This window comes from Medicago sativa, chromosome 8 (assembly GCF_051527215.1).
Source record: "Medicago sativa cultivar Bolivia chromosome 8, Bolivia_mono, whole genome shotgun sequence".
Classification (NCBI taxonomy): domain Eukaryota; kingdom Viridiplantae; phylum Streptophyta; class Magnoliopsida; order Fabales; family Fabaceae; genus Medicago; species Medicago sativa.
The window spans coordinates 33,916,106-33,942,941 of NC_140756.1; the positions used below are offsets into that span (position 1 = coordinate 33,916,106).

The 26,836-nt window shown below is 35.9% G+C and overlaps 1 protein-coding gene and 1 long non-coding RNA gene across 6 annotated transcripts; one reads left to right on the plus strand and one right to left on the minus strand.

Moving 5' to 3' along the window:
* Positions 1–956: 956 nt before the first annotated feature.
* On the minus strand, positions 957–6,120 carry LOC146898645 (uncharacterized). 5 transcript variants are annotated; one of them, XR_015022644.1, is made up of 9 exons: positions 5,099–6,120; positions 4,840–4,970; positions 4,652–4,737; positions 3,410–4,573; positions 3,194–3,308; positions 2,449–2,561; positions 2,246–2,344; positions 1,501–1,588; positions 957–1,307 (listed from the first exon to the last, which is right to left on the minus strand). XR_015022644.1 is itself a non-coding variant. In XM_085735350.1 (5 exons), the coding sequence occupies exons 1-5, from the start codon at positions 3,490–3,492 to the stop codon at positions 1,273–1,275; spliced, it is 420 nt and encodes a 139-aa protein (XP_085591476.1). In that variant the 5' UTR covers positions 3,493–3,726; the 3' UTR covers positions 957–1,272. The 5 variants fall into 5 exon arrangements, 1 of the variants encoding a protein (XP_085591476.1); XR_015022646.1 differs by lacking the exons at positions 4,652–4,737; positions 4,840–4,970; positions 5,099–6,120 and having other exon boundaries at positions 1,501–1,977; positions 3,410–3,726; XR_015022645.1 differs by lacking the exons at positions 2,449–2,561; positions 4,652–4,737; positions 4,840–4,970; positions 5,099–6,120 and having other exon boundaries at positions 1,501–1,977; positions 3,410–3,726.
* Positions 6,121–23,992: 17,872 nt separating this feature from the next.
* On the plus strand, positions 23,993–26,451 carry LOC146898646 (uncharacterized). Its single transcript, XR_015022914.1, has 2 exons — positions 23,993–24,497; positions 26,265–26,451. It is a non-coding gene; the product is annotated as an uncharacterized LOC146898646 (long non-coding RNA).
* The last annotated feature ends 385 nt before the right edge of the window (positions 26,452–26,836 follow it).

The window sequence follows — 26,836 nt, forward strand, 5'->3', positions numbered from 1 at the left end:
GCTGATGCCGCGACTGTTATTTTTAGAGTAGTCATCACTCACAGGTTCTTGTTTACTTTGTTTCTATTCATTTATTTTGTTCGTGTGTTTCTCTGTTCCATTATAATAATTAGCATGCATGAACCATTGTTTATTTATTAGTTATATCATGTCAGAGTAGATTTTTATAGAGTCCGGAATGTAATGAACGTCGTACCAATGGTGCTCTGTTAATTTGTATGATTAGTAATTGTAACATGAATTATTTTTTAAGTCTAAAAATTCTGGTTTTTAACGATGAATGTTTACGGTGAAAGCTGAAATAAAGTGATACGGGTTTCATATCGAAAGAGTGAAACCTATATCTGACCTTAGAATTTTTAGGAATTGATTTTGAAATACAGCGAAAGCGTTTTCTTTAATTAATTTAGAAATTTCTAATTTTCAAAAAGGCTATTTTAAACTTGTGGTCGTACACGCGAAAGCTGGCGTCTGTGAGTTTAAAATACGGTACTAGTTATGCGAAAGCTAACAGGACCTTTAAATTAAAATTTCTACTAAAAATAACTTTTCAAGAGTAAATTGATTATTTTTCAAACCACTACAAGAAAAAATGCGTTTTGCGACCTTTAAAATTGACGATTGCGACTGTTAGAAGGGTCGCAAATGTACATTTGCGACTGTTCCCCAACAGTCACATTTGTTGGGGTCGCAACAGTCATTTGCGACCCTTCGTAGAACAGCCACTCCAACTGCCGCAACAGGTGTTGCGACAGTTGCCAACCGTCGCAAAAGAGCGCTTTAATTTAATTTAAAAGGGCTTGCGACCCTTCAAAACAGTCGCAGATGTAAGTTTTTTTTTAAAAAAAATAAAGGCTTGCGACCCTTCAAAACAGTCGCAGATGTTAAGATTTTTAAAAAAATAAATAAAAAATGAATGGGGCAGTTTTTGTTGCCAATTTAAATAAATATATTAATAAATACATAAAATACAAAAATATATAACTAAAAATAGCAAGACCATCACATAAAATGTGTCTTAACTAACATCCTTAATAATGTTAATCTATTTGGTCATCACAATCTTCTTGACCAATGACATTATTCACAGCTTAAGCATTAGATAGCAGCCACACACTCACATGCGAACCTAACCTAGTGCCATCTGAATGTGACATGCCTCCTAAAGGAATTTTAGATGTAGATCTTCTGACGCGACTTGAGCTGCTCGGATAAGGTGATGTTCTGCTACACTCATGTGACAAAGACCTATCTTTTCTCTCCTTAGGCATTTTAAATGTTCTGAACTGAATTGAGTGAAGTAGAAGCTGCATACAGATAGCATCAACATCAGAAATTTAGCGAAACTGAATTTGCTTTAAAACTGATGTTTCACACATCAAACATCAATGCCAAAACAAATCCTGTAATTAGACATCAAATGCAGACCATTAAACAATTAAAATGTGATGTACTCCAAAAAAAAACAATTAACATGTGATGAAGGAATCAGTACAATACCTGATCTGTTTCTGGAATCAAAGGACAAAAGCATCAACTGGATGTATGGAAGGATCCAATATATTAGTTGCGGAAAGAGGAAACAAGCCTGCAACATAACAATGGGTTAATAACTTAAACAACGAACCACTGCATTACAAATTAGCTCAAACAATTATCTTTCATATGCATATTCGATTACAATGGCAAAGGGTTAACAACAATAACAGAGGACAAATAAAAAAAAAACAATAACCAACAACAACAATAACCAATATCAGGATTATTAACAAGGAAAGGGATGGTTCGCCAAAGAAAATCAGGTTCAGGTTGAAAATTAGCATCATAGATAGCAACATAATCACATTGTTTCACATAGCTATGTTTCATTCCCTCCTTTAGTGCACCTGCTTTGTAACCATTTCTATTGTCCCTAACTTCATACTATATATTCACACCTTTGCTTCTCCATCTATGGCATTCTACTTGTACCAACTCCTGCATTTTTTGTTTGTTCACTTGCCACAATCATTCACAATCACCTTTTAATACAAACTTAACCCTATCATTAGTCATGTTACTCGATTATTCTCTATTTTAGAAATATTTGATGGACTGAAATGAAAAACCGATATAAATGACTATAGTGTCTAACAAGAGAACCAAAATGGAACCAAAGAAAAACTTAGGTGAAAAATAAAATTTACTAGACCAAAAGTGTAATTTAAGGTGACAAAAGTGCACATTAGTTTCGTAGCATGTATACCTTAATTGTTGGATCAGTTGAATCATCAAGAATTTGTATGATGATTCTATCAAAAGGCCAGCTGAGTCCACATGCAGCACCAATTGATAACTGATAAACCTGCATTTTGAACCATTTTTATGTCAATTTCAAAGACAAAAAGTTATGCTTTAAAAAGGTCACAAATTACATTAAAATGGAAAAAATCAATATTGAAAATTCACCTCTCTTTCATTATACATTGGAACTTGAACAAGAACCATAGGGTAATTAGAGTTTCCCAACTCAACATCATCCTTAATAGTCTCCCAATTTATCTAATCATCAAATGCCAATCCTGGAATAATTTCCATGTTTTGCGATTATCATTTCGGACAGTTTGCAAAGCACAAGACAGTGTGTGTATGACTGCCAATCAAATTGACAACGTTAATATCAAATGCATCTTTAAGAATAATTATATGTCATACAAATTTCAATTTATCAGCGACCTACAGAAGACCAATAGCCTATCAATATATGGAATAGAATGTCTACATGGATAAGTGCATGGCTGACTGCCTTTACAAAAAACACATGCTGATAGCCTCAATGTACAAAGTACATACATATGATCAATTGTAACTTAATAAGGAAATGTCATAGTCAACTGAAGCCATGGGATTAGGGAATATATGCATTGGTGAAACATTTCTATAATCCAGCAGCAGGCATCTGTAAAGTGTAGTCAATTATAAATCCTATGGCATTAAAAAGGATGTGCCATCATTCAGTTCACAAGTTTTATGAATAAAAGGTACATGTTAGATATTGGAAAAAGAAAATTACGATCAATATATCAAGATGTTATAAATGGCAAGCACATATAGTGACGATTAATGCTAACTACATATCTAACTCATGAGTTATGAAATTGACATAACAACCAGGTTAATGTAAAGAATAGAAAACACAAATTAGCAACAACACCTCTTCAATATGGTACCCTTTTCTGGATGCTCGAACTATCATCTCCATTTGAAAGACATATCCCTTACTAACACAGCAACTAATAATATCTTCAAGCGCTGATTTCCTATAAAGTCTACAAATAACAACAATACATCAATCTCAAACCAATCAAGTGATCAACAGGGAGCAAAAACACTCACTAAACTTTTAGATATCCATTATCAATCTCTTTACCTGAAAGACCCTGTCAAATCTGAGAGAGGCCATAAAAGTGTTTGTGCAAGAACATTTGCTCCCCTGCTTGTTAGTTTGCGCATAAGATTCCATCCATGCACACCACCACCTTTAACATAACGAGTCCCGGTAACTATATCAGCACCAGTTTCCAACTGTTTTCTGAAGAAAAAAAGGGAAGAGTTAAGTTGTGGCAGGTAAGAAGAAAAAAAAGAAAGACGTTATTAACAAATTATTGGCGGCGGCGTAACATGACGGAAAACCAATTGCACAGAACTGAGAAACTAACAAAATCAATAAATAAATTAACAAACTAAATCACTCTCTCTATATTAACAAACTAAATCAATAAACTAATTTAAAAGGGCCTGCATGAATATAATATATAAAGATCATGATGACATTCATATACATAGAAAAGAAACATCAAGCGTACTTGGAACCCAAACAAGCATGCACACATATTACATATCATTTTACACTATATAGTAGCCATTTTAGGTGAGAGCATGAGAACTTGAGAAGAAGTATAGATATTTTCTCTTCTCTTTTGGTTTGATTTAAATTTTGCCCCTGAAAGTATATTCATTTGTAGTAAAATTTCGACTCCATTATACTTTTACTTGGAAGACAACACAAATTGTAATATCATTTACCATCAACATTTTTTTTTTCTTCCTAAAATCAGATTTACATTCATCATCACGTTTACTCTCTATAGTGGAATTTAAACTAGAGTTCTTCGTAATACTTTTATATGCAATTAAAGACTATCAGAAGTTTGAAACTACAAAGGTATGTGTAAGTTTCAATATATTTTAAAAGCTTCTTTAACATGTGCATGTACAACCTACTTTGTTAGTTCATGCTCAAAAGTTCTCAACCGCCTAAATTCCCATAATATGTACATGTTTTCAATGAGTAACCTTAATGAAGAATGATAACAAAAATCATCATCAGTTTATCTTAAGGTTAATTTAAAAGACTTAAAATTTTTCCTAAAGTAAATTATGTTGAAGTTCCCCTAGCCCTACAGCGAAACCCATTTGCACAGAATAAGAACGCAAAATTAGAAACTAGAAATTACACAGATTCAATTAACTAGAAATTAACTCGGGCAGCAAGAGATTACCTGTGCTCTGCTTTTTCCAGAGCCAAAAGCCCCTGCCATATTATAACAGAGATTTTAGTCATTTTAAAACGTTTTTGGTACCGAAAAACGTAAAAAGACAACAAGCTTACCAATGTAACCGAGGGTTAGCGGTAACACACTAAGCGTACAGGGAGAAAGGCTGGTTACAAGTCCTGCCCCATAAATTACAGCCAAACTGTAAAGTTGAATAAGAAGCATATAAAAAACCATATACACAAGTTTCAATTATTAGTGGAAATGATAGAAATAAAATCATTCGGAGGAATTTATAGTGCACCTAGTAAAACTCAGGGACGATAGTTGGTCCAGAACTGCTTCATTGGCCTGTTGTCCGGCTGAAAATAGGATGCATCCAAACCAGTCACCGATACCTCCATCAGCCAAAGTAAAAACAGTTGCAACCACTTCCTGATTAAAAAACACAATTCTTGTTCCTGAGACCAAACTTACCCCGGAAAATAAACAAATGAAAAGAAACATTGGAAAGAGACAAGAATTGTAGAAGACATTAATGCAACCGAGACATTTAAACTTACAGCTTTTGCAGTGACTGGAGCAACCAATTGTGCAGCTGAAAATGAAAAGTTGAAGATTATTAGGTTTGAAGGCTGACCGTAGCTTTGAGAAAGAAGGTGGGTCATGAGAAATGGAAGGAAAGAGAAGTGGGGACCGTAGATTGGAGAGACGAGTGCAGGATTTGTCAATGTGGTGATTGGTTGAACGAGATTGAGGCACGGCGGCGTGGTTGGTGTAGAAGCACGGCTGCGGCGATGGCAGAGAACAGAGGGTGAGAGAGATTGGGAATTTTAGGGTTTATGAGATTAAGCATGAGAGGTGATGAAAGAGAATGAGGTTGAGATGAAGATTTCAGAGATTGAGTGAGATGAAGATTGGAGGCTTAGGGTTTGAATTTTGGGAGCGGGGAGAGTGAAATTTGGGAGCGGGGAGAGTGAATTTGGGAAAGCGATAGTCAGGAAATTGGGTGAAGAACACGTGATATAACCCAAAAAGCTCAAAAAAAAACTAAAAAAAAAACTCAAAAAACTGCGACAGTTGCTTAAGGGTCGCAATTACTAAAAAGTTTGCGGCTGTTGGGCTTAAGGGTCGTAGAAACTGTCGCAAAGGTGTAATCAGAGGCAGTTTTAAGCTAAGGGTCGCAAAGTAAGTGTCGCAAAATACAAAATTTCTTGTAGTGAACGGAGTTTTGACGTTGTAAGGCGTACGCGCGAAAGCGGTCGAATAGATTACAAAGTCAAGATTCGATGTCGTACACGCGAAAGCTGACGACCTCTTTAAATTAATTCTTTTTACGCGCGAAAATATTGTCCTGTTACAATAATAAAATACAATTTAGCAAGCATCAACGATCGACACAAATTATATTCCGGCCTCTTGTTTTAAGTTTAATCAAATCAAAGTTTTTTCCCAATTTCGCAACCAAATTGATTAGTATCGCCTTAGATAAACAACGTGACAATAGATAACGGTACTTGACATTGGTCTCTGTGGGATTCGACATCTTTTATACTAAAACCGATATTTCCGTGCACTTGCGGACCTATCAGTTGACGTATGATAATTTACAAGGAAAATTATCATTAAAACTAGTGCACAATATAAATGACATAAATATAGAATCATGACAGATATTTTAAACTTACATACAGAACTGATAGGAATCAAAATACATTTGCTTTGTTTCAGTAATTTATAATTTGTGTGGTGTTTTTGCCAAAATCTCTTTCGTTAAAAAATTATGGATTGCTGCTCAATGTCGCTAAAAATATTTTGAATCAATTGCACAATCTGCTTTTATAGTTCTATTTAAAATTATGACATTAAAATTATAAGTTGGGATTGTACTATAAAATTTTGCTTTTGTCTACTACATTTATAATGTCCTAAAAATATTATTAACATATGACAATGAGGATTGTATTAACACCACTTCAAATGTAGTGTATAAGGAGATTTTCCAAAATGTGTGAACAACCATTGTATGTTCTTAATTCTTTTATTATCTATGTGATGGATCATATCACAATATATTAACTTCTCCATTTTTATGACCCGGGCGGTAGCACGGGTAAAACTCTCGATATAAATAAAATAAACGAATACATTTTTTTTGTAGAACTCACTCATGCGTCGCACGGGTGTACGATCAAGTTATATACAACTGGAGAATAGTGTGCAAACCCTCCTCCCTAACCCCAATGCCCGATTTGACTTTTTTGTCCTTCATTTTTGCCAATTCATTCCAATTTTTCCTCCTTACATTCCCACCAAGAAAAATCCCTTGAATATTCAACCAACAAAAATCCCTTGAATATTCAACCAACAGTTATAAACCTGCATTAAAATTGCAATCAACAATTCCAAATATCCTATATGTTTCTATTAAAGGATGTTAGATTTCACTCCCTCTTCAACTCCAAGGTTTCCACACATTTCCTAATGCTTTCAGGTCGTCTTTATTCACATCCAAACCATTTGAGTTTTTTAGATTTGCATTGTCTTCAATTTTGTTACATTTCTTTTATTATACCTACTTATAGCTTTTCAAAATGTTCAATATCTTTTATTAAATCATGACTTGAATAAGTGCATGCTTTCAAAATGTAAAATCTTTGTAAGTTTTACCACTCTTATTTTTTTGTTTCATGATTTTTCTTTTGAAACAAATTGGAGACTGATTTATGTTTCTTGCAATAGTTTAGAATAATGCAGAGGAAACCCAATGCAACAAAACCATGTGTACATGGGAGAACCGATGGTGGTTTCTTTATATTTGTAAGGTATGTGGTTTTCAATTTGAATTGTGAATAAGGGAGAATAATTAATGTTAGTTTTGTTTATGCAAGCCATTAGATTGTTCTTTGGCTGATAAAAGAATAACAGAACCCTTCAAAAAATAAATAACAAAACTATTTAAAAAAAAAGTTTTTCAAAGAAAAAAAATCATTTACAAAATTGTAATTCCATAAATTTTCCATTTTGAAATTTATCAAAACTGAAATTTCGTAGACATGGCTTGTTTTGTATTTAACTTTAACCATTGGTTGAAAATTATGAAGGAATGGAACAATGTATCAGAAGAATCAAGGTCTAAAGGTAAAGAGAAGATAATCTCTTATTTATAATTGTTAACCCGTCAAGCTATCCTTAGCCCTAATCAAACCCTAATTTTAATCTCGAAATTTCCCTCCTTTCTCCACGCAATTAATCTAAAACATCTTTATTGAAAAAAGCATTTGCAGGAATAGGAATTCGAACCCGAGTCTTAATGGCTTCTTCTCAACAATTTCACCACTAAGCCACTGACAATTTTCTTGATTTAATTTTGCTTTCATTAATTGATATCCAATATCAATCGCCCTTTTAAACAAATCATTAAATCTCTTATCTCTTATTTATAAATGTTAACCCGTCAAGCTATCCTTAACCCTAATTAAACCCTAATTTTAATCTCAAAATTTCCCTCCTTTCTCCACGCAATTACTCTAAAAAATCTTTAGTGAAAAAAGATTTTGCAGGGATTCGAACCCGAGTCTTAATGTCTTCTTCTCAACAATTTCACCACTAATCCACTGACAATTTTCTCTTACTTATAAATCTTAACCCGTGTCACAAAATTAAACTTAATTTTAACCTAATTCTCTCGCCTAATTTCCCTCCACACTTTTGCATTTAATGTTTATCTACAGTCAAATTATGTTTCTAATTTCATGCGAAAATTAAGTCCTATTTTTTCTCTTACTTATAAATCTTAACCCGTCTCGCAAAATTAAACCTAATTTTGACCTAATTCTCTCACCTAATTTCCCACCACATTTTTGCATTTAATGTCAAATATTTACTTTCTAAAATATTATGTTATGTTATAGTACCAAGGACGATGTTATGGAAATATTATGTTATGGTACATGTCATACCCCAATTTTTGACCTAACATCCTACATTCATACATTGTCTGACCCTGAATAGTCTTTGACTTTTCAAAGGAAATTTCAGCAGAAAGGTATCTTAAAATACCTCATGTTTGGTTCCGAGTCGGACCCTCTTCGCTCTTTATATTTTTATAATTTTAGTTTTCTTTATTTTTTTATTATTTGTTATTTACTCTTTAATTTCCATCTTTTATTTAATTTTATAATTTTAGTTTTTATTTCCAATTTTTATTTTAGCTTTTAATTAGTCATTTTTCATATTTTATTTTAGTCACTTTTATTTTATTGTCCAAGTAAAAAAAAAAACCAAAGTGTCAATGAGTCCAAAATTAAGTGTCCAGGGGTCCAAAACATTTTTCCTCCAAGTCATGCCATAATCAGTGCAGAGTTAAAACTTTCTTCCCATTTTTCATCAGGAACGCGTTTCATCATCAATACCTCTTCTCACTTTTTTAATTTATTAGTCATTTTTTTTGAACTTTTAGTTTTTATTTTTATCTTTCATTTTTATTCAGTCTTGATTTTTATATTTTTTTATTTTCCATTTTACCATTTTGTTTTTATTTTTTTCGTTTAATTACTTCTTAAGGTTTTAATAACTTTTTTTAATGAGTCCAAAAATTGTCAAAAAATATAGTGTCAAGGTCCAATTTTTTTCTTTCTCAAGTGTGCCACCAATCATGTCATTTTTACATGTCAACTCTCCCATTTGAAAAATCATTCAAATCACATTCCAAAACCATCAATCTCATTCAAATCCCCATCAAAGTGCATTAAACCAATTTTCCATTTTTCATCAACCTTAGAACCTATAAATAGAGCTCTCATCCTTCACAATTTCAGACACCAAAAGTTCTCTTGAGTTGTCAAAGAACTTTTCTCTCTTCTCCCTCATTTAGCTTGTGTTGACGAGCTATTCTTTTCTTCTCCCTCTTTTTTCTGTCCCTTCGGAATAAGTCCCTTCGTAATTTTGTCCCTTCGGTTGTCCCTTTCTTTTATTTTCTTTCATTTTATTCTTTTTAGCATTTTATTTTATTTCTATTTAGCATTTTAATTATTGTCATTTATTTTCCAGCAATTAGAATGTATTTAGGTCCAATGTAAATATAAATGAGAAAAGTGTGTGTGTGTGTGTGTGTGTGTGTGTGTGTGTGTGTGTGTCTTTTATTTCTTTACCGCTTTATATATATCAAAAAAATACAAAAAAAATAGATTAGGGATTTTGTGGTGACCCAACGTCACTACAAAAATCCACGCGCTTTTGTTTTTATTGTTCTGTTAGTTTAATTTTCATTTATTATTCCAAAACAACAAAAACATTCAAATAACAAAAATCACAAAAATATTTTCATAATAAACCTTGATTTTCAATCAAGTGATCGTTCTTTTTTATTTTATTCCTTAATCAAACTTCAATCAATTTAATCATACCTTGAGTCCATTTTTCTTTCAATATAAAAAATACAAACCAATTCTCATTTGCCACTTGGCTTTTTATTTTAAAACCTTTTTCAAAACTAATAAAAAACACAAAACAAATCAAACGTCAATTTTTACCCCGAACTACGAGGTTTTGATCCCTCACGGGTACGTAGGCAGAGGACAATCGTCCTTCCAAATCAATAAAATGTAGATAATTAGGTCTTCCTTTTTTTAATCATTTCAAAATTCCATTTTGTTTAGAAAAAACAAGCAAGTTTAGAGCACAAAAAGTTAAATAAAATCAAGAGGTTCTCGTAGAGTACTACGAATATTTAGGGTGCTAATACCTTCCCTAAATATAACCAACCCCTGGACCCCCCAATTTAAATAATTTTTTTCAAAGTCGTGAAATAAAAAGTGAGTCAAAAGCTAATCAAATAGCCTTGATCTCCGAAAAATGACGCGACAGTACAGTACCAACGTATATGCTTATTAATATTTTGACATTCAACTAAACTATTTTGTTATCTATTACCATCAAATATTACCTTCGGTATGACCCGTGCATTAGCACGGGTTAATGGTCTAGTTCAAGATAATTACTTATTCCTCACTCTTTTTTTTGGTGGTGTCCAAGGTTCAAACCTTAGACCTTGCATATATTATTATGCATTGTCCTTACCAACTGAGTTAAGCTCACTGGCACATTATTGCTCACTCTCTTAATCATGTGTACAATTTTCTCTACTCTTAACAAGTTAAGCCTGCTTCTAATTTCAGCCGTTTTATTTGGGTTTACCTTGATTTTTCTTCTTTCATAAAAAATAATCAACATTAACTTTTCAACAGATATGACACTACATATGCCTTAGGCTTTAGAAAACCGTAATATGTGTATTTAACTATGACTTATTTTAATTTGATCATGATACAACTTCCATCCAAAATTAACCATGAACATGATCATGAAATTATTCCATAACAGCAACTTTTACAATGAATATGACGATGATGGTGTAACCGAAAATTGAAAATGCTATGTAACCATTAAATAATTTTGCAACCAAGCTATGAAGTGTATAAATAGCTATCCCATTATGTAAATACTCATAATTTTATATATAAAATTTAATAGTTATTAAATCTTACGAACGCGGATCAACATGAACTGCAAGAAAAACAAATGATTATTTGTTTAAACCATTAGATTGATATTTACACAAAACATGGGGTTTCGTAATATTTATCATTATCCACTAGACCATCGACTATGAACCATGAACGCACGGGTCATATGGAAGGTAATATTTGACGGTAATAGGTAACAAAATAATTTAGATGAATGTCATGATTGTCATATAATATTTCATAGTATTAAGAAGCATAGACGTTGGTACTGTATCATAACATAATTTTCCATGACATCGTCCTTAATACCGTAACGTAACATTATAGGTTAAGTACAGGGACGAAGCTAAGTACTAATGAAAAGGGGTAGCCGCCACCCATGAAATATATAGGACCCCTAGAGGACTCATGTGCATATTGAAGGTGAGAAAAACACAAGAAGGGGGGTTGAATTGTGTTTTAGAAAAAATTCTTCGTTTCTCCTAAAAACTGAACACACTGATCAGAAGCTAAGTGAGACAGCTTCTGAAGTGATAATCAGAATCTAAATGCAGCGGAATAAAACAGAGAGAGAGAGAGAAGAAGAACGACACAAAGCAATTATACTGGTTCCTTCCACAATCCGGAAGTAGTCCAGTCCCCCTTGCACTTCCAAGGAGATTTCACTATGAGTAATATCTGATTACAAATGCTCAAGCACACAAGCAAGAGACTTCCAATGCTCAAGCACACAAGCAAGAGACTTCCTTTGCTCAAGAACACAATCAAGAGACTTCCTGCTCAAGCACAACTGCAAGAGACTTCTTAACTAAACAAAATTACACAGAAAATTGTTTAAGGTTGAACACTTGATATACAATCAGAGGTGCTCACAATACAAATCAGATACAGACTCAATGGACTTAAGAATTTCTAAGATATGACTTGAGACACAGAAATTCTAAGTGAATGCAGAACAATTTCAGCAGAGGTTTGGTACTTGTGAAAATCTTGTGAGTCTTTCGTTCAGCGTTCTTGCATTACCAAATCTCTAGGTCTTCACTCCTTTATATAGAGGTGTGAAAGAGACGTTGTGAAATTGCCAGCGCACCAAAGAGTCGTTGTTGAAGCTTGATCTTTCACCAATGATATATTGCCTGATTTGGTTGTTGTCCTATGAAGAACAAATTTGAAATCCATTCCTTATCCAAAGGAACATCTATGCAGGCGAAACCGTATTCTGGAGCTGTTTTCTTGTCCTGTAGCGTGGACACAAAACAGAGTAGTGGAGAACGTGGTTGTACAATTCGTACAAAGTATAATGTCAACGCTTTCGTCCAAATTGCAAACACACGCCTTCAAACACCTTTGAAATGACCGTTGCAAACTCCACTAATCCTTTGTTTGTGTTTTCGAATCCAATAGACAGCTTTTGCATTGATAATTCTTCAATTCTTGATTCTTTGCAAATCCAGTTGATATTCAGCTTCTGGTGAAATGGCTTCTGATGAGGCAGCTTCTGATGATGCAGCTTCTGATGATATGACTTCTGCAGCTTCTGATGACGCAGCTTCTGATGATATGACTTCTGCAGCTTCTGATGACGCAGCTTCTGATGATGTGGCTTTTGGACCTCTTGTCTTCAGAGGCACTATTCTTCAGGAGCAGCTTACTTCAGGAGCGCTATTTCTTCAGGAGCAGCTTGACTTCAGGAGCGCTTTTTCTCTTCAGTAGCAAGTTGCCTTCAGAAGCGTCCAAGCTTCAAATTTTTGTTGTTTCCATAGCTCTTTATTTGCTCATTCAGAACCAATGATGATGTAACTTTATAATTATGGTCCTGTACACTTGAACAAATATTAGCTAGTCCAATTTACAATTTTTAATACCTTGTTATCATCAAAACCCTTTAAGGTTCATTGTTAAACACATTTTGTTCCAACAATCTCCCCCTTTTTGATGATGACAAACAAAAGTATTTAAAATTGATCAATTGTTGTTAATCTAATTAACAAGTTGACTTTGGGGTTCTGAGGTTTGTAAGCTCAGAATCTGATGTTTGTAAGCTCAAACTCCCCCTGAGTCTGATAGTCTTTAAGGTGAGGTTTGTAAGCTCCCCCTAAGTTCTATCCAGGTTAATTAAATTCATTTTTCGCGCAATAAAATTATCAGAGCTTAAAAACAAAATTGAATCATTGAAAGAATTAACTTATAGATAAGAAGAATGGTTCAATTAATTTTACTTGAATTTTGATACTCCTTCGTTCGTTCATAGCTTATACCAATAAGGTAAGAATGATAGAAGTTTTTCAAAAATTTCAAATGCCATTAATGGGGCTCAGAGCCTTTAAATACTTGTCACATATACTCCCCCTTTTGTCATTATCAAAAAAAATTAAAATAAGCATAAAAGACAAAAAGATTTGAGAAAAACTCAAACAAAAGAGAGTATACAAGAAATTAATCAGATCAAAAATAAATGAACATGAATATCTAAAATATCAGAAGCAGCTAAACAGTCAGAATCAGTAAGCATTCAGAAGCAAAGAGAATTAAAACAGAATGGTTTCAGAAGCAAGGACTAGGAATTTAAAACAAACAACAAACAAAAAGAAAAACACAAGGGTGTGCAACTAAGGGTTGGTTTGATGTTGTTTCTTCATCTCCTCCATTTCTTCAATCTTCTTCTGCAACAGTTCTTCAAGCTGTTGTTGCCTCTGGAGAAGAGCCTGTTCCCTTTCCTTAGCTTCTTGCTGCTGCTGTGCCATCTGTTTCTTCAGAAGCTTACACAACCTGGCTTCTCTGGTCAAGTAGTCCGTTTCTGAGAAGAAAGGCTGGTTTGCCAGGAGCAGTGTAGAACTTCTTACTCTGAGACTCTGATTCAGATGCTCCATTAACTTCCTGACAGAAGCTTCCTTGCTTCTGATGCACTTAGCCCTTATGCTTTCAATTAGCTCAGTTGCCCGGTTCTGAAGAGATGCCCAGGAGTCATCATATGCACTTGTGAGATCAATTGTCCTTCGTTGATCCACAAGATTATGCAACTGACTCAGGATTGAGAGAAGCTCAGAATTAATATATCTAGATTCCAGGATGTTTGAGGGTGGTTGTTCAAGGATTTCAAGATCAGAATCACTGATTTCCAAATCTTGAACAGGGTTAGGAACTGGAATGGTAAAGTGTGTTTGTGTGTTTGAAGATGAAGGCTGGTCAGAGGCAATGTGAGTGGTAGAGGTTGAGGCTTGAACATTGACTAGAGAGATGTCAACATCCATGGGAGTTGGTTCTGGGGAGTGTTCAGGTAAAGGTTGAAATTCAGTTTCAGTTGGTGGTTGTTGTGGTGAAGATGATGTTTGAGTGTTGAGTTGGGGGTCAATGGTAGCTGTTGGTGATTGTGGGGGTGTTGTGGGTTTATGTGGTTCAGGTGTTTGTTGATGGGGGTTTTCTGAAACAACATTTTCAGAAGCAGCTGCTTCTGGAGTTGCTTCAGAGGCCTTTTCTGAGGTAGACTCAACATTTTCTGGAGGAATCATGTTGAGAGGTTGAATGTTAAGAGGTTGAGGGTGAAGGCGAAAAATAGTATCAATGACTCTTTCTCTCTGCTCAGCCAGTTTAGCCAACTTCTCATTAATTATGTGACCAACTGGTTCATAAGTAGTTGACTGAGAGGGCTTATCGTTGGTTTTGGTTGATGTTGATTGGCTTTTTACTGGTTTTCGAAACAGTTGAGCTAAGGGTATATCATCATCAGAATCATCAGAGTCTGATAATGATTTGGATGCGAAATCTGATGATATATTAATTACCTTCTCTGGTTCAGGATCAGAATCCTCTTGAGCAACCTCACTGGTCATCTGCAACATTTTCTTGGCTTCTGAGACTACAGACTCTTGTAGCTCAGCAGCAATTTCCAAGACTTTTTCAGCTGCTGCCTTCTTCTCTTGTAACTCCTTTAACTCCAAATCAGAAGCATCTTGAGCTGTAGAGGTGATATGAGGAAAATCCTTGGTCCTCCTCAAGGCTGGCTTCCTCTTCCTCTTTGGTATAGCAGGTTGATCAAGAGAAATGCCAACATCCATGATCAACCTGGAATCCATGTCTTCAATGGCTTCTTCAATAGAAGGTACTGATGAACTACCAATTTTGAGCTTGTCAGTAGCAACTTTTGCCTTTTTAGCAGGTTGTTCAACCTCTAGATATTGCTCTGCAGTTATCTTCCTTTTTGACTTTCTGCCTCTGGCTCGTGGCAGAGCACCACCATACATTTCCTCTGGAATATCTTCCAATCTGATTCTCTCATTGGTTGCCTCAAAATGTTCCTTGATATAGTACATCTGCACTTCAATGGGATCCTTCTTGCAGATGGGTGGAAAGTCCTTCATAAGATCAGACTTAACAAATGATTCACTTAAATCAGTTTGAAGTTTGGTGACTTCACTGATTAGCTTCATATTCAAGAGAGTATGAGCATTAATGAATTTTCCAGTTTTTGTGTCAAGTAGCTGATCTGTGAAACCTTGAGATTGACTGAGACTGTCCAAGATACCTCCTTGATAGAATATCTCTGAGAGGAGTCTTCCATAAGGAACCAAGGGTTTATCCAGTAGCTGACTCTGTTTCAAACACTCTACCAAGTACTTGAACATGTATTTGGGCACATTCACCTTTTCCTTCTTGATGAAGTGCTGGAGAAGGACCTTCTGAGCTAGATTTGGTTTCACACAGTCACCACTTGGAAACAGGTTCTCATTCTGAATCTTCAGAAGCATCTTAGTTTCCATGCTCAATTCAGCATATTTCTTCTCCTTCTCAGAATTGTATATCACCAAGTTGGCTTGCTTTTTCCAAATGCGTTTTTCAGCAGCATCTGAAAGATCAATTCCAGAGTAGTATCCAGAGGCTGCAGCCTTGAGAACATACTCTATGTGCCATTGTGCAATTTAACATTTTGAACCTACTTAACCTAATTTTTCCCCACAAATACATTGTGCAACAAATACAAATAAAATTAGGTTAAGGACTCATGATTGTTGTAGAATTTTGCTCTTACCCAGAAGTGTCTAACCAGAGCTTCATATGTTGGTCCATTCAACATTTTGAAATAATCCATGAGTCCTTGCTCTTCATAGTAGCTTCTGATTGAACACCTATGAAAATTCAGAGAATCAAAGTCCACTGGATTCTCTATCTGAACCTGCAAATCCCATTCTTCCAATTTCATGCTTCTTCCTCTGTAGTCATATTCAGGGACCATTCGTGAAGTAGATACTGAATCTTCTCGTTGCGAGCTTGATGATGCCATTTGATGATTTACGAAGATTTGAAGAAGATGAAGATTTTAGGGTTCTAAGGTTGAGAGAATGCGCTTACTTCGCAAGAGGTTTGAGAGCAAATGTGTTTGTTGTGAGTGAGTAGTGTGTGAATTGACAAAGTGTTAAAAGTAAAACGATTGCAATTCAAAAGAGACAAACAAACATAACATTAATGACAAAATTGAGGGCGCGTGAAAAGTACTTTCAAAGCTTTTAAATCATCATTGCCCTTTTAGTTATACACCAACACATACAGGCCACGTAAGAAGTTCACAGAGTAACTACCAAGTTAGTGGGCCAGAAGTTACTTTTTAAAAGGTAACTTCCAACGTTTCCACTAATTCAACTATTCAGAAGCAACAAATCCAGCTTCTGGACTTCAGATGCTGACGTCATCATCAGAAGCGAGTTTTCCTCAGAACCTCAATAAAGAGCTTCTGATGGACTACCGCTTCTGAACTAACTTCAGAACCTAAAATCCTATTCAGGAGCAAGCAAGCATTTAATCAGATACAAAGTGCATGTTCAAATTTTTCTTTATAAAATCAAATCTTTCAACAGTTAAAGGCTTAGTAAATATATCAGCCCATTGATTTTCAGTATCAATGAATTGTATATCTAAAATTCCTTTTTGAACATAATCTCTGATAAAATGGTGTTTGATTTCAATGTGCTTCGCTCTTGAATGCAAAATTGGATTTTTAGACAAACAAATAGCAGCAGTATTATCACAATAAATGGGAATACTGTTAGCAGTTATCTGATAATCTTCCAACTGATGTTTCATCCAAAGTAGTTGTGTACAACAACTTGCAGCTGAAATGTATTCTGCTTCTGCTGTAGACATAGCAATAGTTGTTTGTCTTTTGCTAGCCCAGGATATAAGATTATCACCCAGAAATTGACAATTGCCACTGGTTGACTTTCTTTCAATCCTATCACCAGCATAATCAGCATCACAGAATCCAATTAGCTTATAATCTAAGGATTTCCTATAAAGGAGTCCAAGATTGGTCGTTCCTTTCAAATACCTGAAGATTCTCTTGACAGCAGTCATATGAGATTCTCTAGGATCTGATTGGAATCTTGCACACAAGCATACACTGAATAAAATATCTGGCCTAGATGCAGTGAGGTATAACAAAGAACCAATCATACCTCTATACAGCTTCTGATCTACTTTAGCTCCTTCATCTTCTTTGCTTAAGGTGCACGTAGGGTGCATTGGAGTGTTCATCACTTTACAATCTTCAAGTTTGAACTTCTTCAGAAGCTCCTTTGTGTACTTTGATTGATGAACATAGACTCCATCTTTGCATTGATTGATTTGAATGCCCAGGAAGAACTTCAGCTCTCCCATCATGCTCATTTCAAATTCATCCTGCATTAACTCAGAAAATTCCTTGCAAAGAGATGCATTAGTAGAACCAAATATTATATCATCAACATATATTTGCACAACAAGAATATCTTTCTCAAGGGTCCTTCTGAAGAGTGTAGTATCAACCTGTCCTCTTTTAAAATCATTTTTGATTAAGAAATTACTTAGTCTATCATACCAAGCTCTGGGAGCTTGTTTCAAGCCATATAGTGATTTCTTCAGTTTAAAAACATGGTCAGGATATTTAATATCCTCAAATCCAGGAGGTTGCTTGACATACACTTCTTCTTCTATGACACCATTTAGAAATGCACTCTTGACATCCATTTGATATAATATTATGCCATGATTAACTGCATAGGAAAGAAGTAACCTGATTGCTTCCAATCTTGCAACTGGAGCAAACGTTTCAGTGTAATCAATGCCTTCTTGTTGACTATACCCTTGTGCAACAAGTCTGGCTTTGTTTCTTGTTACTTCACCTTGCTCATTCAGCTTGTTTCTGAATACCCATTTTGTTCCAATAATGTTCTTGTGCTGAGGTTTGGGTACCAGATCCCACACATCATTTCTTTGAAATTGATTCAACTCTTCTTGCATAGCTAGGATCCATCCATCATCTGATAGTGCTTCATCAACTGTTGTAGGTTCAATCATTGAGATTAGTCCAATCATTGACTCTTCTTGTCTGAAATGTGATCTTGTTCTTCTTGGACTATCTTTGTTTCCAATGATTAGCTCTTCAGGATGTGAAGACTTGTGTTTGAATGTGTTTCTGGGAGGATCTGCTTGATGTGAGCCATCTTGTGCTTCATCAGAAGCAGCTTCATCTTGTGCTTCTGATGTGGGTTCAGCTTCTGAACTATCTTCAGATTCAGCTATCTGATCAGGTTCTGGAGTAGCTTCAGGAACCTGTATCTCTGCAGAACTTTCACCTTGCTTTGAAGTTTTATCTTCAAGCTCCTTGTCATCAAATTTAACGTGCATAGATTCTTCAACACAAAGTGTTTCTGAATTATACACTCTGTATGCCTTTGACCTTTCAGAGTAACCTAAAAAGATTCCTCTTTGGGCCTTGGCATCAAATTTCTTTAGGTAGAGCTTGTTGTTCAGAATGTAACATGTACATCCAAATTGATGAAAGTAAGAGATATTGGGTTTTCTTCCTTTAAAGAGTTCATATGCTGTTTTCTCCAAAATAGGTCTAATATAGATCCTGTTTTGAACATAGCATGCTGTATTCACTGCTTCTGCCCAAAAATGTTTTGGTAAATTGTTTTCATGAATCATGGTTCTGGCCATTTCTTGTAAGGTTCTATTCTTTCTCTCTACAACCCCATTTTGTTGTGGTGTTCTAGGAGAAGAGAACTCATGGAAAATTCCATGTTTTTCACAAAAAGCTTCAAATGGCTCATTTTCAAATTCTCCACCATGATCACTTCTGACTTTCAAAATTTTTGATTCTTTTTCAGATTGAATTTGAGTGCAGAAGCTACTGAATACATCACACGCAACATCTTCACTCTTTATGAATTTCACCCAAGTCCATCTGCTGTAATCATCAACAATGACTAATCCATATCTACTTCCATATAGGGATGCAGTACTCACTGGTCCAAATAAATCAATATGGAGTAATTCTAAAGGTCTTGAGGTTGAAACAATGTCTTTGGTTTTAAAAGATGATTTCACAATTTTCCCTCTCTGACATGCACCACAGAGTGCATCTGAATGATAGTCAATGTCTGGTAGCCCTTTCACAAGTTGTAACTTACTAAGCTTAGAGATTAACCTCTAGTTAGCATGTCCCAACCTTCTGTGCCACATCCATTTCTTATCATTCACTGATAGTAGGCACATCACCTTCTGATCAGCCAGTTCAGAAAAATTGATTTTATAGACATTGTCAACTCTCTTTCCTTTGAACACAATGGATTTGTCTTCCTTGTTGATTACTGTACAGTTGGGTTTTTCAAAAAGCACATCATAACCATTATCACAAAATTGACTAATGCTCAAAAGGTTATGTTCAAGACCATCTACCAACCATACATTATTAATTGAGGTAGAGGAGTTACCAATAGTTCCTGTACCTATGATCTTGCCTGACTGGTTGCCTCCAAATTTCACATTTCCTCCCTCTTTCATTGTTAGGCTGAGGAACATGGACTTGTCTCCTGTCATGTGTCTTGAGCAACCACTGTCTAGGTACCATGATCTTTGCTTTGGCACTGCTCTTAGACATACCTGCATCATTGACATTTTTAGATTTAGGTACCCATTGTTCTATGGGTCCTGGAAGGTTAGTACTTAAGGCTTTACTCTTCACTTCTTGTACCTTGTGCTGTGAGTTGGGTTGCTTCTGATTAACCATCACCTTAGGTTTTGGTACTTCAGAAGCAGTAACTGTCTTCTTCTGAAACTTAGACTTCAGAACCCCAGATTTTGGTTTCACCAGACTCTGAGGAATAGGTTCTGATCTTTTCAGGATCCTAACCTTTGAAGTTTTGGAATCAGATTTGATCATAGCCTTTGACTTAGAGTTCTTTGGCTTTGAAGTAATCTTAGCCTTAGAACTAGAAGCTTCAGGTTCTGATTGAACAACAGTTTCCAACTCAGCCCCTTCTGGTACAAAGAATGTTTTCAGACCTTCCTTGATGCATTCACAACAAGACTTTAGATTGGTTTTCTCCAGTTTCACTTCTGGAAAGCCAATTCCTCTGCCATTGTTCTTGTAAATGCTATAAATCATAGAAGCCACTCTGCTTCTGTCAATGCCAGATATAATAAAATCTTCAAGAGCAATTTCATGGTTACTTAAAGGTTTTTCATTACACTTTTCTTGTAGCTTCTGACATAAGAACCTGAGTTGATCTTCATATGTTTTACACATGAAGTCAAAGCCCCTAAGTCCTTGTTCAGAAGCTTTCAGATCCAATAGAGTTGATTTTTGCTGTTGTACCAAATCAGCATATTTTTCTTTTAAATCCTTCAACTCATTGGTTCTTACTTCAAAATGTGTAAGAAGTTCTTTAAGTGACTCAACAAGTTCATCTCTGGGAATTTTGGAATATACCTCGTTTTCATCTTCTGAGTCTGAATCTGATCCAGCTTCTGAAGTTGCTGTTGCTACCAACCCAACAGCTACCTTTGCATCTTCATCAGCTTCCTCTTTATCAGATCCAGATTCACTACCCAAATCATCCCAGGTTGCCATTAAACTCTGCTTAATCTGCTTCTTGAATTTGCTTGGTTTGAATGTAGACCTCTTTGACTTGTCCTTTGACTTTTCTCTTTGAAGATCAGGGCATTCAGCAATGAAGTGACCTGGCTTCTTACAGTTGAAGCATCCCTTCTGATCTTCTTTCCTTGAGCTTCTGGAGTTACCCCTTCTGGAGAGAAACTTTCTGTTCTTCTTGGCCAGATATTGAAGTCTGTTTGAGAGCATGGCCATTTCTACAGCATCTGGTTCAGAATCTGAACTTGAATGTTCTTCCTCTTCAGATTCAACCACTTTGAGAGCTTTTGATGACTTGCCTTTGGATGGAAGAGCTATTGATTTACTCTTCTTAGTAGACTCATGTTCATTAAGACTTAACTCATGAACTTTGAGAGAACTAACAAGATCTTCGACACTTAAAGTGTTTAAATCTTTAGCTTCCTCAATGGCAGTCACCTTCGGTCTCCATCTGGCAGGTAAGCTTCTGAGAATCTTGCTTACATGATCAGAAGCAACATAGCTCTTCTTTAGAATCTGTAGACCAGAAACTAAGGTTTGAAACCTTGAGTACATCTCCTCAATAGTTTCATCATCCTTCATTTTGAATAACTCATACTGATGTACAAGCAGGAGAACAGAGAGAAGCAAACATAGCTTTAGCAGTGGATTTGTCACTCATCTTCATGTATTCTGCTTTGGGTATGGCAGTGACAAGAGCTCCTCTGATAATATGATGCTTCTTGTAAAGTTTCCTCAGTTCTGGAGTATGTTTCTTTCTATCCACAGCAGCTCCTTCTTCATCAAGGACTAAATCACCAACACCATCTTCCAGAATATCCCATAATTCTTCATCTAGGCTCATGATGTAACTGTAAAAGTTGGTCTTCCACCAAGAGAACTCTTCAGCATCTCCATTGAACTTTGGAACTTTTCCAATACTGGTTTTCTTACTATCACTATAATCATGTGAAACATTTTTATAGCTAGTATCACTAGAACCAGAACCATTAGGAGGAGGAGTAGTCATGTTTTTCTCAGATCTTTGACTGTTGCACGGTTAAGTGTTACACAACAGACCAAGGCTCTAGATACCAATTGAAGGTGAGAAAAACACAAGAAGGGGGATTGAATTGTGTTTTAGAAAAAATTCTTTGTTTCTCCTAAAAACTGAACACACTGATCAGAAGCTAAGTGAGACAGCTTCTGAAGTGATAATCAGAATCTAAATGCAGCGGAATAAAACAGAGAGAGAGAGAAGAAGAACGACACAAAGCAATTATACTGGTTCCTTCCACAATCCGGAAGTAGTCCAGTCCCCCTTGCACTTCCAAGGAGATTTCACTATGAGTAATATCTGATTACAAATGCTCAAGCACACAAGCAAGAGACTTCCAATGCTCAAGCACACAAGCAAGAGACTTCCTTTGCTCAAGAACACAATCAAGAGACTTCCTGCTCAAGCACAACTGCAAGAGACTTCTTAACTAAACAAAATTACACAGAAAATTGTTTAAGGTTGAACACTTGATATACAATCAGAGGTGCTCACAATACAAATCAGATACAGACTCAATGGACTTAAGAATTTCTAAGATATGACTTGAGACACAGAAATTCTAAGTGAATGCAGAACAATTTCAGCAGAGGTTTGGTACTTGTGAAAATCTTGTGAGTCTTTCGTTCAGCGTTCTTGCATTACCAAATCTCTAGGTCTTCACTCCTTTATATAGAGGTGTGAAAGAGACGTTGTGAAATTGCCAGCGCACCAAAGAGTCGTTGTTGAAGCTTGATCTTTCACCAATGATATATTGCCTGATTTGGTTGTTGTCCTATGAAGAACAAATTTGAAATCCATTCCTTATCCAAAGGAACATCTATGCAGGCGAAACCGTATTCTGGAGCTGTTTTCTTGTCCTGTAGCGTGGACACAAAACAGAGTAGTGGAGAACGTGGTTGTACAATTCGTACAAAGTACAATGTCAACGCTTTCGTCCAAATTGCAAACACACGCCTTCAAACACCTTTGAAATGACCGTTGCAAACTCCACTAATCCTTTGTTTGTGTTTTCGAATCCAATAGACAGCTTTTGCATTGATAATTCTTCAATTCTTGATTCTTTGCAAATCCAGTTGATATTCAGCTTCTGGTGAAATGGCTTCTGATGAGGCAGCTTCTGATGATGCAGCTTCTGATGATATGACTTCTGCAGCTTCTGATGACGCAGCTTCTGATGATATGACTTCTGCAGCTTCTGATGACGCAGCTTCTGATGATGTGGCTTCTGGACCTCTTGTCTTCAGAGGCACTATTCTTCAGGAGCAGCTTACTTCAGGAGCGCTATTTCTTCAGGAGCAGCTTGACTTCAGGAGCGCTTTTTCTCTTCAGTAGCAAGTTGCCTTCAGGAGCGTCCAAGCTTCAAATTTTTGTTGTTTCCATAGCTCTTTATTTGCTCATTCAGAACCAATGATGATGTAACTTTATAATTATGGTCCTGTACACTTGAACAAATATTAGCTAGTCCAATTTACAATTTTTAATACCTTGTTATCATCAAAACCCTTTAAGGTTCATTGTTAAACACATTTTGTTCCAACACATATTAACCGTTCGCCACCCATGCTTTCATATCAACTTGGTTCACTTATACTAAATTTTATTTTTTTAATAAAAGGTCCACTCATATTCTCTTTTTTCTTACCATCCACTCATATTTTTTATAATAATAAATATATATTGAATTGATCAGTCTATTAAGTTTTATTCCTATTTTCAAGTAGAAGCCAACAACGTTTGGGAAATTAGGGGTGATAGAGATACCCTAAATCATACATTCAAGAACAATTATATTCTAAAGTTCCAATTTCTCAAAATTTCAAGTACCGCCACACCTCAAGATTTAGTAGTAGATATTTGTTATTGTTTATCTTATTTATCACGTCTTATATTTTCACCCCCCTCTATAAATTTTTCTGGCTCCGTCCCTGTTTAAGTATAGCAAGACGGATTATCATTTATAAGTAAGATATTTGGTTAAGTATAGTGTAACATCCCGCTCTTTACCTAATGGAATTTTTATCCGACAAACGTATCAGAGGACTAAGAGTCATGGAAAATAAGTATGGTAAATAATGTTATGTGTGACGGAGGACATTATTAAGTGATATTAGTAAAGTATGGACTTATGTATCAGAGTCAGGCTAAACACGTTTAAGGCAAGGGCGATTTGGTAATTGCACGCTAAGGGATATTTATTTTGAGTTGGGCCAAAATATCTTCATTATTCTCCAACCTTTCTCTCTCTAGGTTTTTGAAGAAGATTTCTCTCCTCCTTCTCTCTTCATTATCGCCCCCAACTTCCCTCCCAAACCCATCAATATTTCCAAGTTGTGTAATTGGTGGATCAAGTAGGGATGCTAGCAATTCAACAAGCAAGAAACCACTACAAGAGTGGATAGAAGCTTTGGGTTCAAGTTGGAAGCAAGGGAGCAAGCTAGAGTTTTGTTTGTCTTGAGTTAGAAGCTTAGAGGATATCAGAATTTATCTTGGTGAGTTCCATAGATAGATACCCTACCTTTGGGTTTGTTCAATCTTGTAATGAATGAATGATGATTTATGTTAGTTTAGCTTTTATGAACCTTAAATAACCCCAAAGGAATTCTTGTTGTTTACATGCTAAAATTGCCATGAGATATGTTTAAATGAAGCTATATATGCTGTTGGATGTATTGGTGCATTACAGGGTCCAATTGGTCGAATTTTGGGTCGAAAATGGCGAAAACCCGTAGCCGAAAGCACCGAAAACGCGAAAATTCGCAGCGCTGCGCCTGTACAAGGGCGCTAGGCGCCCACACACAGGGAGCCAGCGCTAGGCGCCCTACTCCTGGCGCCAGGCGCCTCAGACAGGACAACGTTCGCGTTGTTCTGCGTTCGGGTGCTTAGGGGCAGTCGTGTGGGGGTCCGTAGCGATCGTTTCGAGGTGTTCTTTCACTGTTTTCACTTACCTTTCTACTGGAACAAGTTTGGCTTTATCAAATCATAGAATTTATAAACGGCTTGAAACTTGGGTTTATGGCATTTTCGGTCTTTAGTAATTATTGAAACTTTACACGCATCGTCAATTGATCCTTGCATCATTAATCGTGGCAATCTTAGCATGTACAACGAGAATGGCACAAGAGAGTTTACGTATGATGGGGTAGTAATGAATTAAGTAAGGGAATAACTAGAGCCTCGACTTAGTCGTCGAGAACTAGATAGTTAGCAAGAATCCCTAGATGATAAGACGCGAAGCATGTTATCTTCGCACATGATTAAGAATAAGATAGTAAGCATGTTAAGATGTGGTTTGGCTAGTTAATCTCTCCACCATGATAAGTATGTTTATGAACAAGTATAAGTTACCGCTAATCGGATCGATTAAGGTTCCGAGGTAAATATGTATGTATGAATAAGTTTAACCTATATGCACGACAAGACCATGATTAATATGTGTAGGTGGCATGTCTCTTGCTATCCACATCAGGGGGATACAAGGGGTTCTCGTAATGAGAATGATTCAAGCCGTAAGGGACCCGCATGTCACCGAGTAAGCAAGACGTAGGTGTTCGTGTCTCTCGTTATCCACGCCAGGGGGATACGGGAGGTTCTCGACCTAAGGGGAACGGTTTAAGCCGCAAGGGACCCGCACGACACCGAGGGAGTCCGATGTACGTACATCGGTCATGTATGGGATTGATCTCGGGGTTACTCCACCCGGGACTATCCGTAAAATGAATCAAGATAATAACTGTTTGTTCAACGCTAACCTAATGAATGAACTTAGATACGTTTATGCACGATATGTTTATGTTATATTTATGTAAGAATGAATTCATGCATGTTTATGTTTAAGAACAAGAGCATGAAATGCTATTAGACGAAAGCAAGATATGTATAGGACAAGTAAAGAAAGCTATGCCCGTGACGACCTTAGGTTTCCCTAATCGTCCGGATTAGAATCATGTCATGAATATGCTATGTTATTTATGTTTAGGCCTTGTTACGTATAGCGTACACTTGGCAATGCGGTTTAGGTTCCCTCAACCGCCATGACATGTATAGGTGAGAAGCCTATAACAAGTAAGATATGACTATGACGGCTCTAGTATGCACTACCGTCTAAGCATACAAGTCCCCACACACGTATAATCAACCTTCAGGTTGTATTGTAGACACGTGGCGACCGTAGGTTTCCCCTCGAGGTTGCCTATAGCCTAGGATTTAGGGGAACTCACTGAGACATTATGTCTCATCCCAATCCTTATTTGTTTCAGATAAACAGGATGTTATGCATGCTTGGAGCCGGATGGATATTACTTCAAGGGTTCGTTCGTAAAGCTGCAGGACGTTATGGACATCAAGGATGTATTTTTATGTATGGATGAGTTGTATTGTATTATGATTTATACGAACGTGACTTGATGTAAATATTATTCATTCGTAAAATTTTTATGTTGTATATTTTAATGTATCCAGTACTAATATTAACACACGTGCCAGACTTTCTAGATACGTCTGGTATGGGTGTTACATATAGCGAGATGGGTTAACGGTTATTCCTTTCCAAAAAAACACAGCATATAATTAGGAACATATTTTTATTTTACTTTAGATAAACATTAAATGCAAAAGTGTGGGGAAAAATTAGGTTAAGTAGGTTAAAATTAGGTTAAGTATAGCGAGACGGGTTAAGATTTATAAGTAAGGGATTAGGTTAAGTATAGCGAGACGGGTTAACGATTATTTATTTCCAAAAAAACAGCTTATAATTAGGAACATAATTTTATTTTACTTTAGATAAACATTAAATGCAAAAGTGTGGGGAAAAATTAGGTTAAGTAGGTTA

Bases quoted from the DNA above. Each gene is read 5' to 3' on its own strand.
- LOC146898645 (XM_085735350.1), bottom strand. From the start codon at position 3,492: ATGCGCAAACTAACAAGCAGGGGAGCAAATGTTCTTGCACAAACACTT. The intron at 2,345-3,193 runs GTGTTGTTGCTA...TTCAAAATGCAG, and splicing joins AAGGGTACCATATTGAAGAG to GTTTATCAGTTATCAATTGG. The intron at 1,308-1,500 runs GTATTGTACTGA...ATCTGTATGCAG, and splicing joins TGATTCCAGAAACAGATCAG to CTTCTACTTCACTCAATTCA.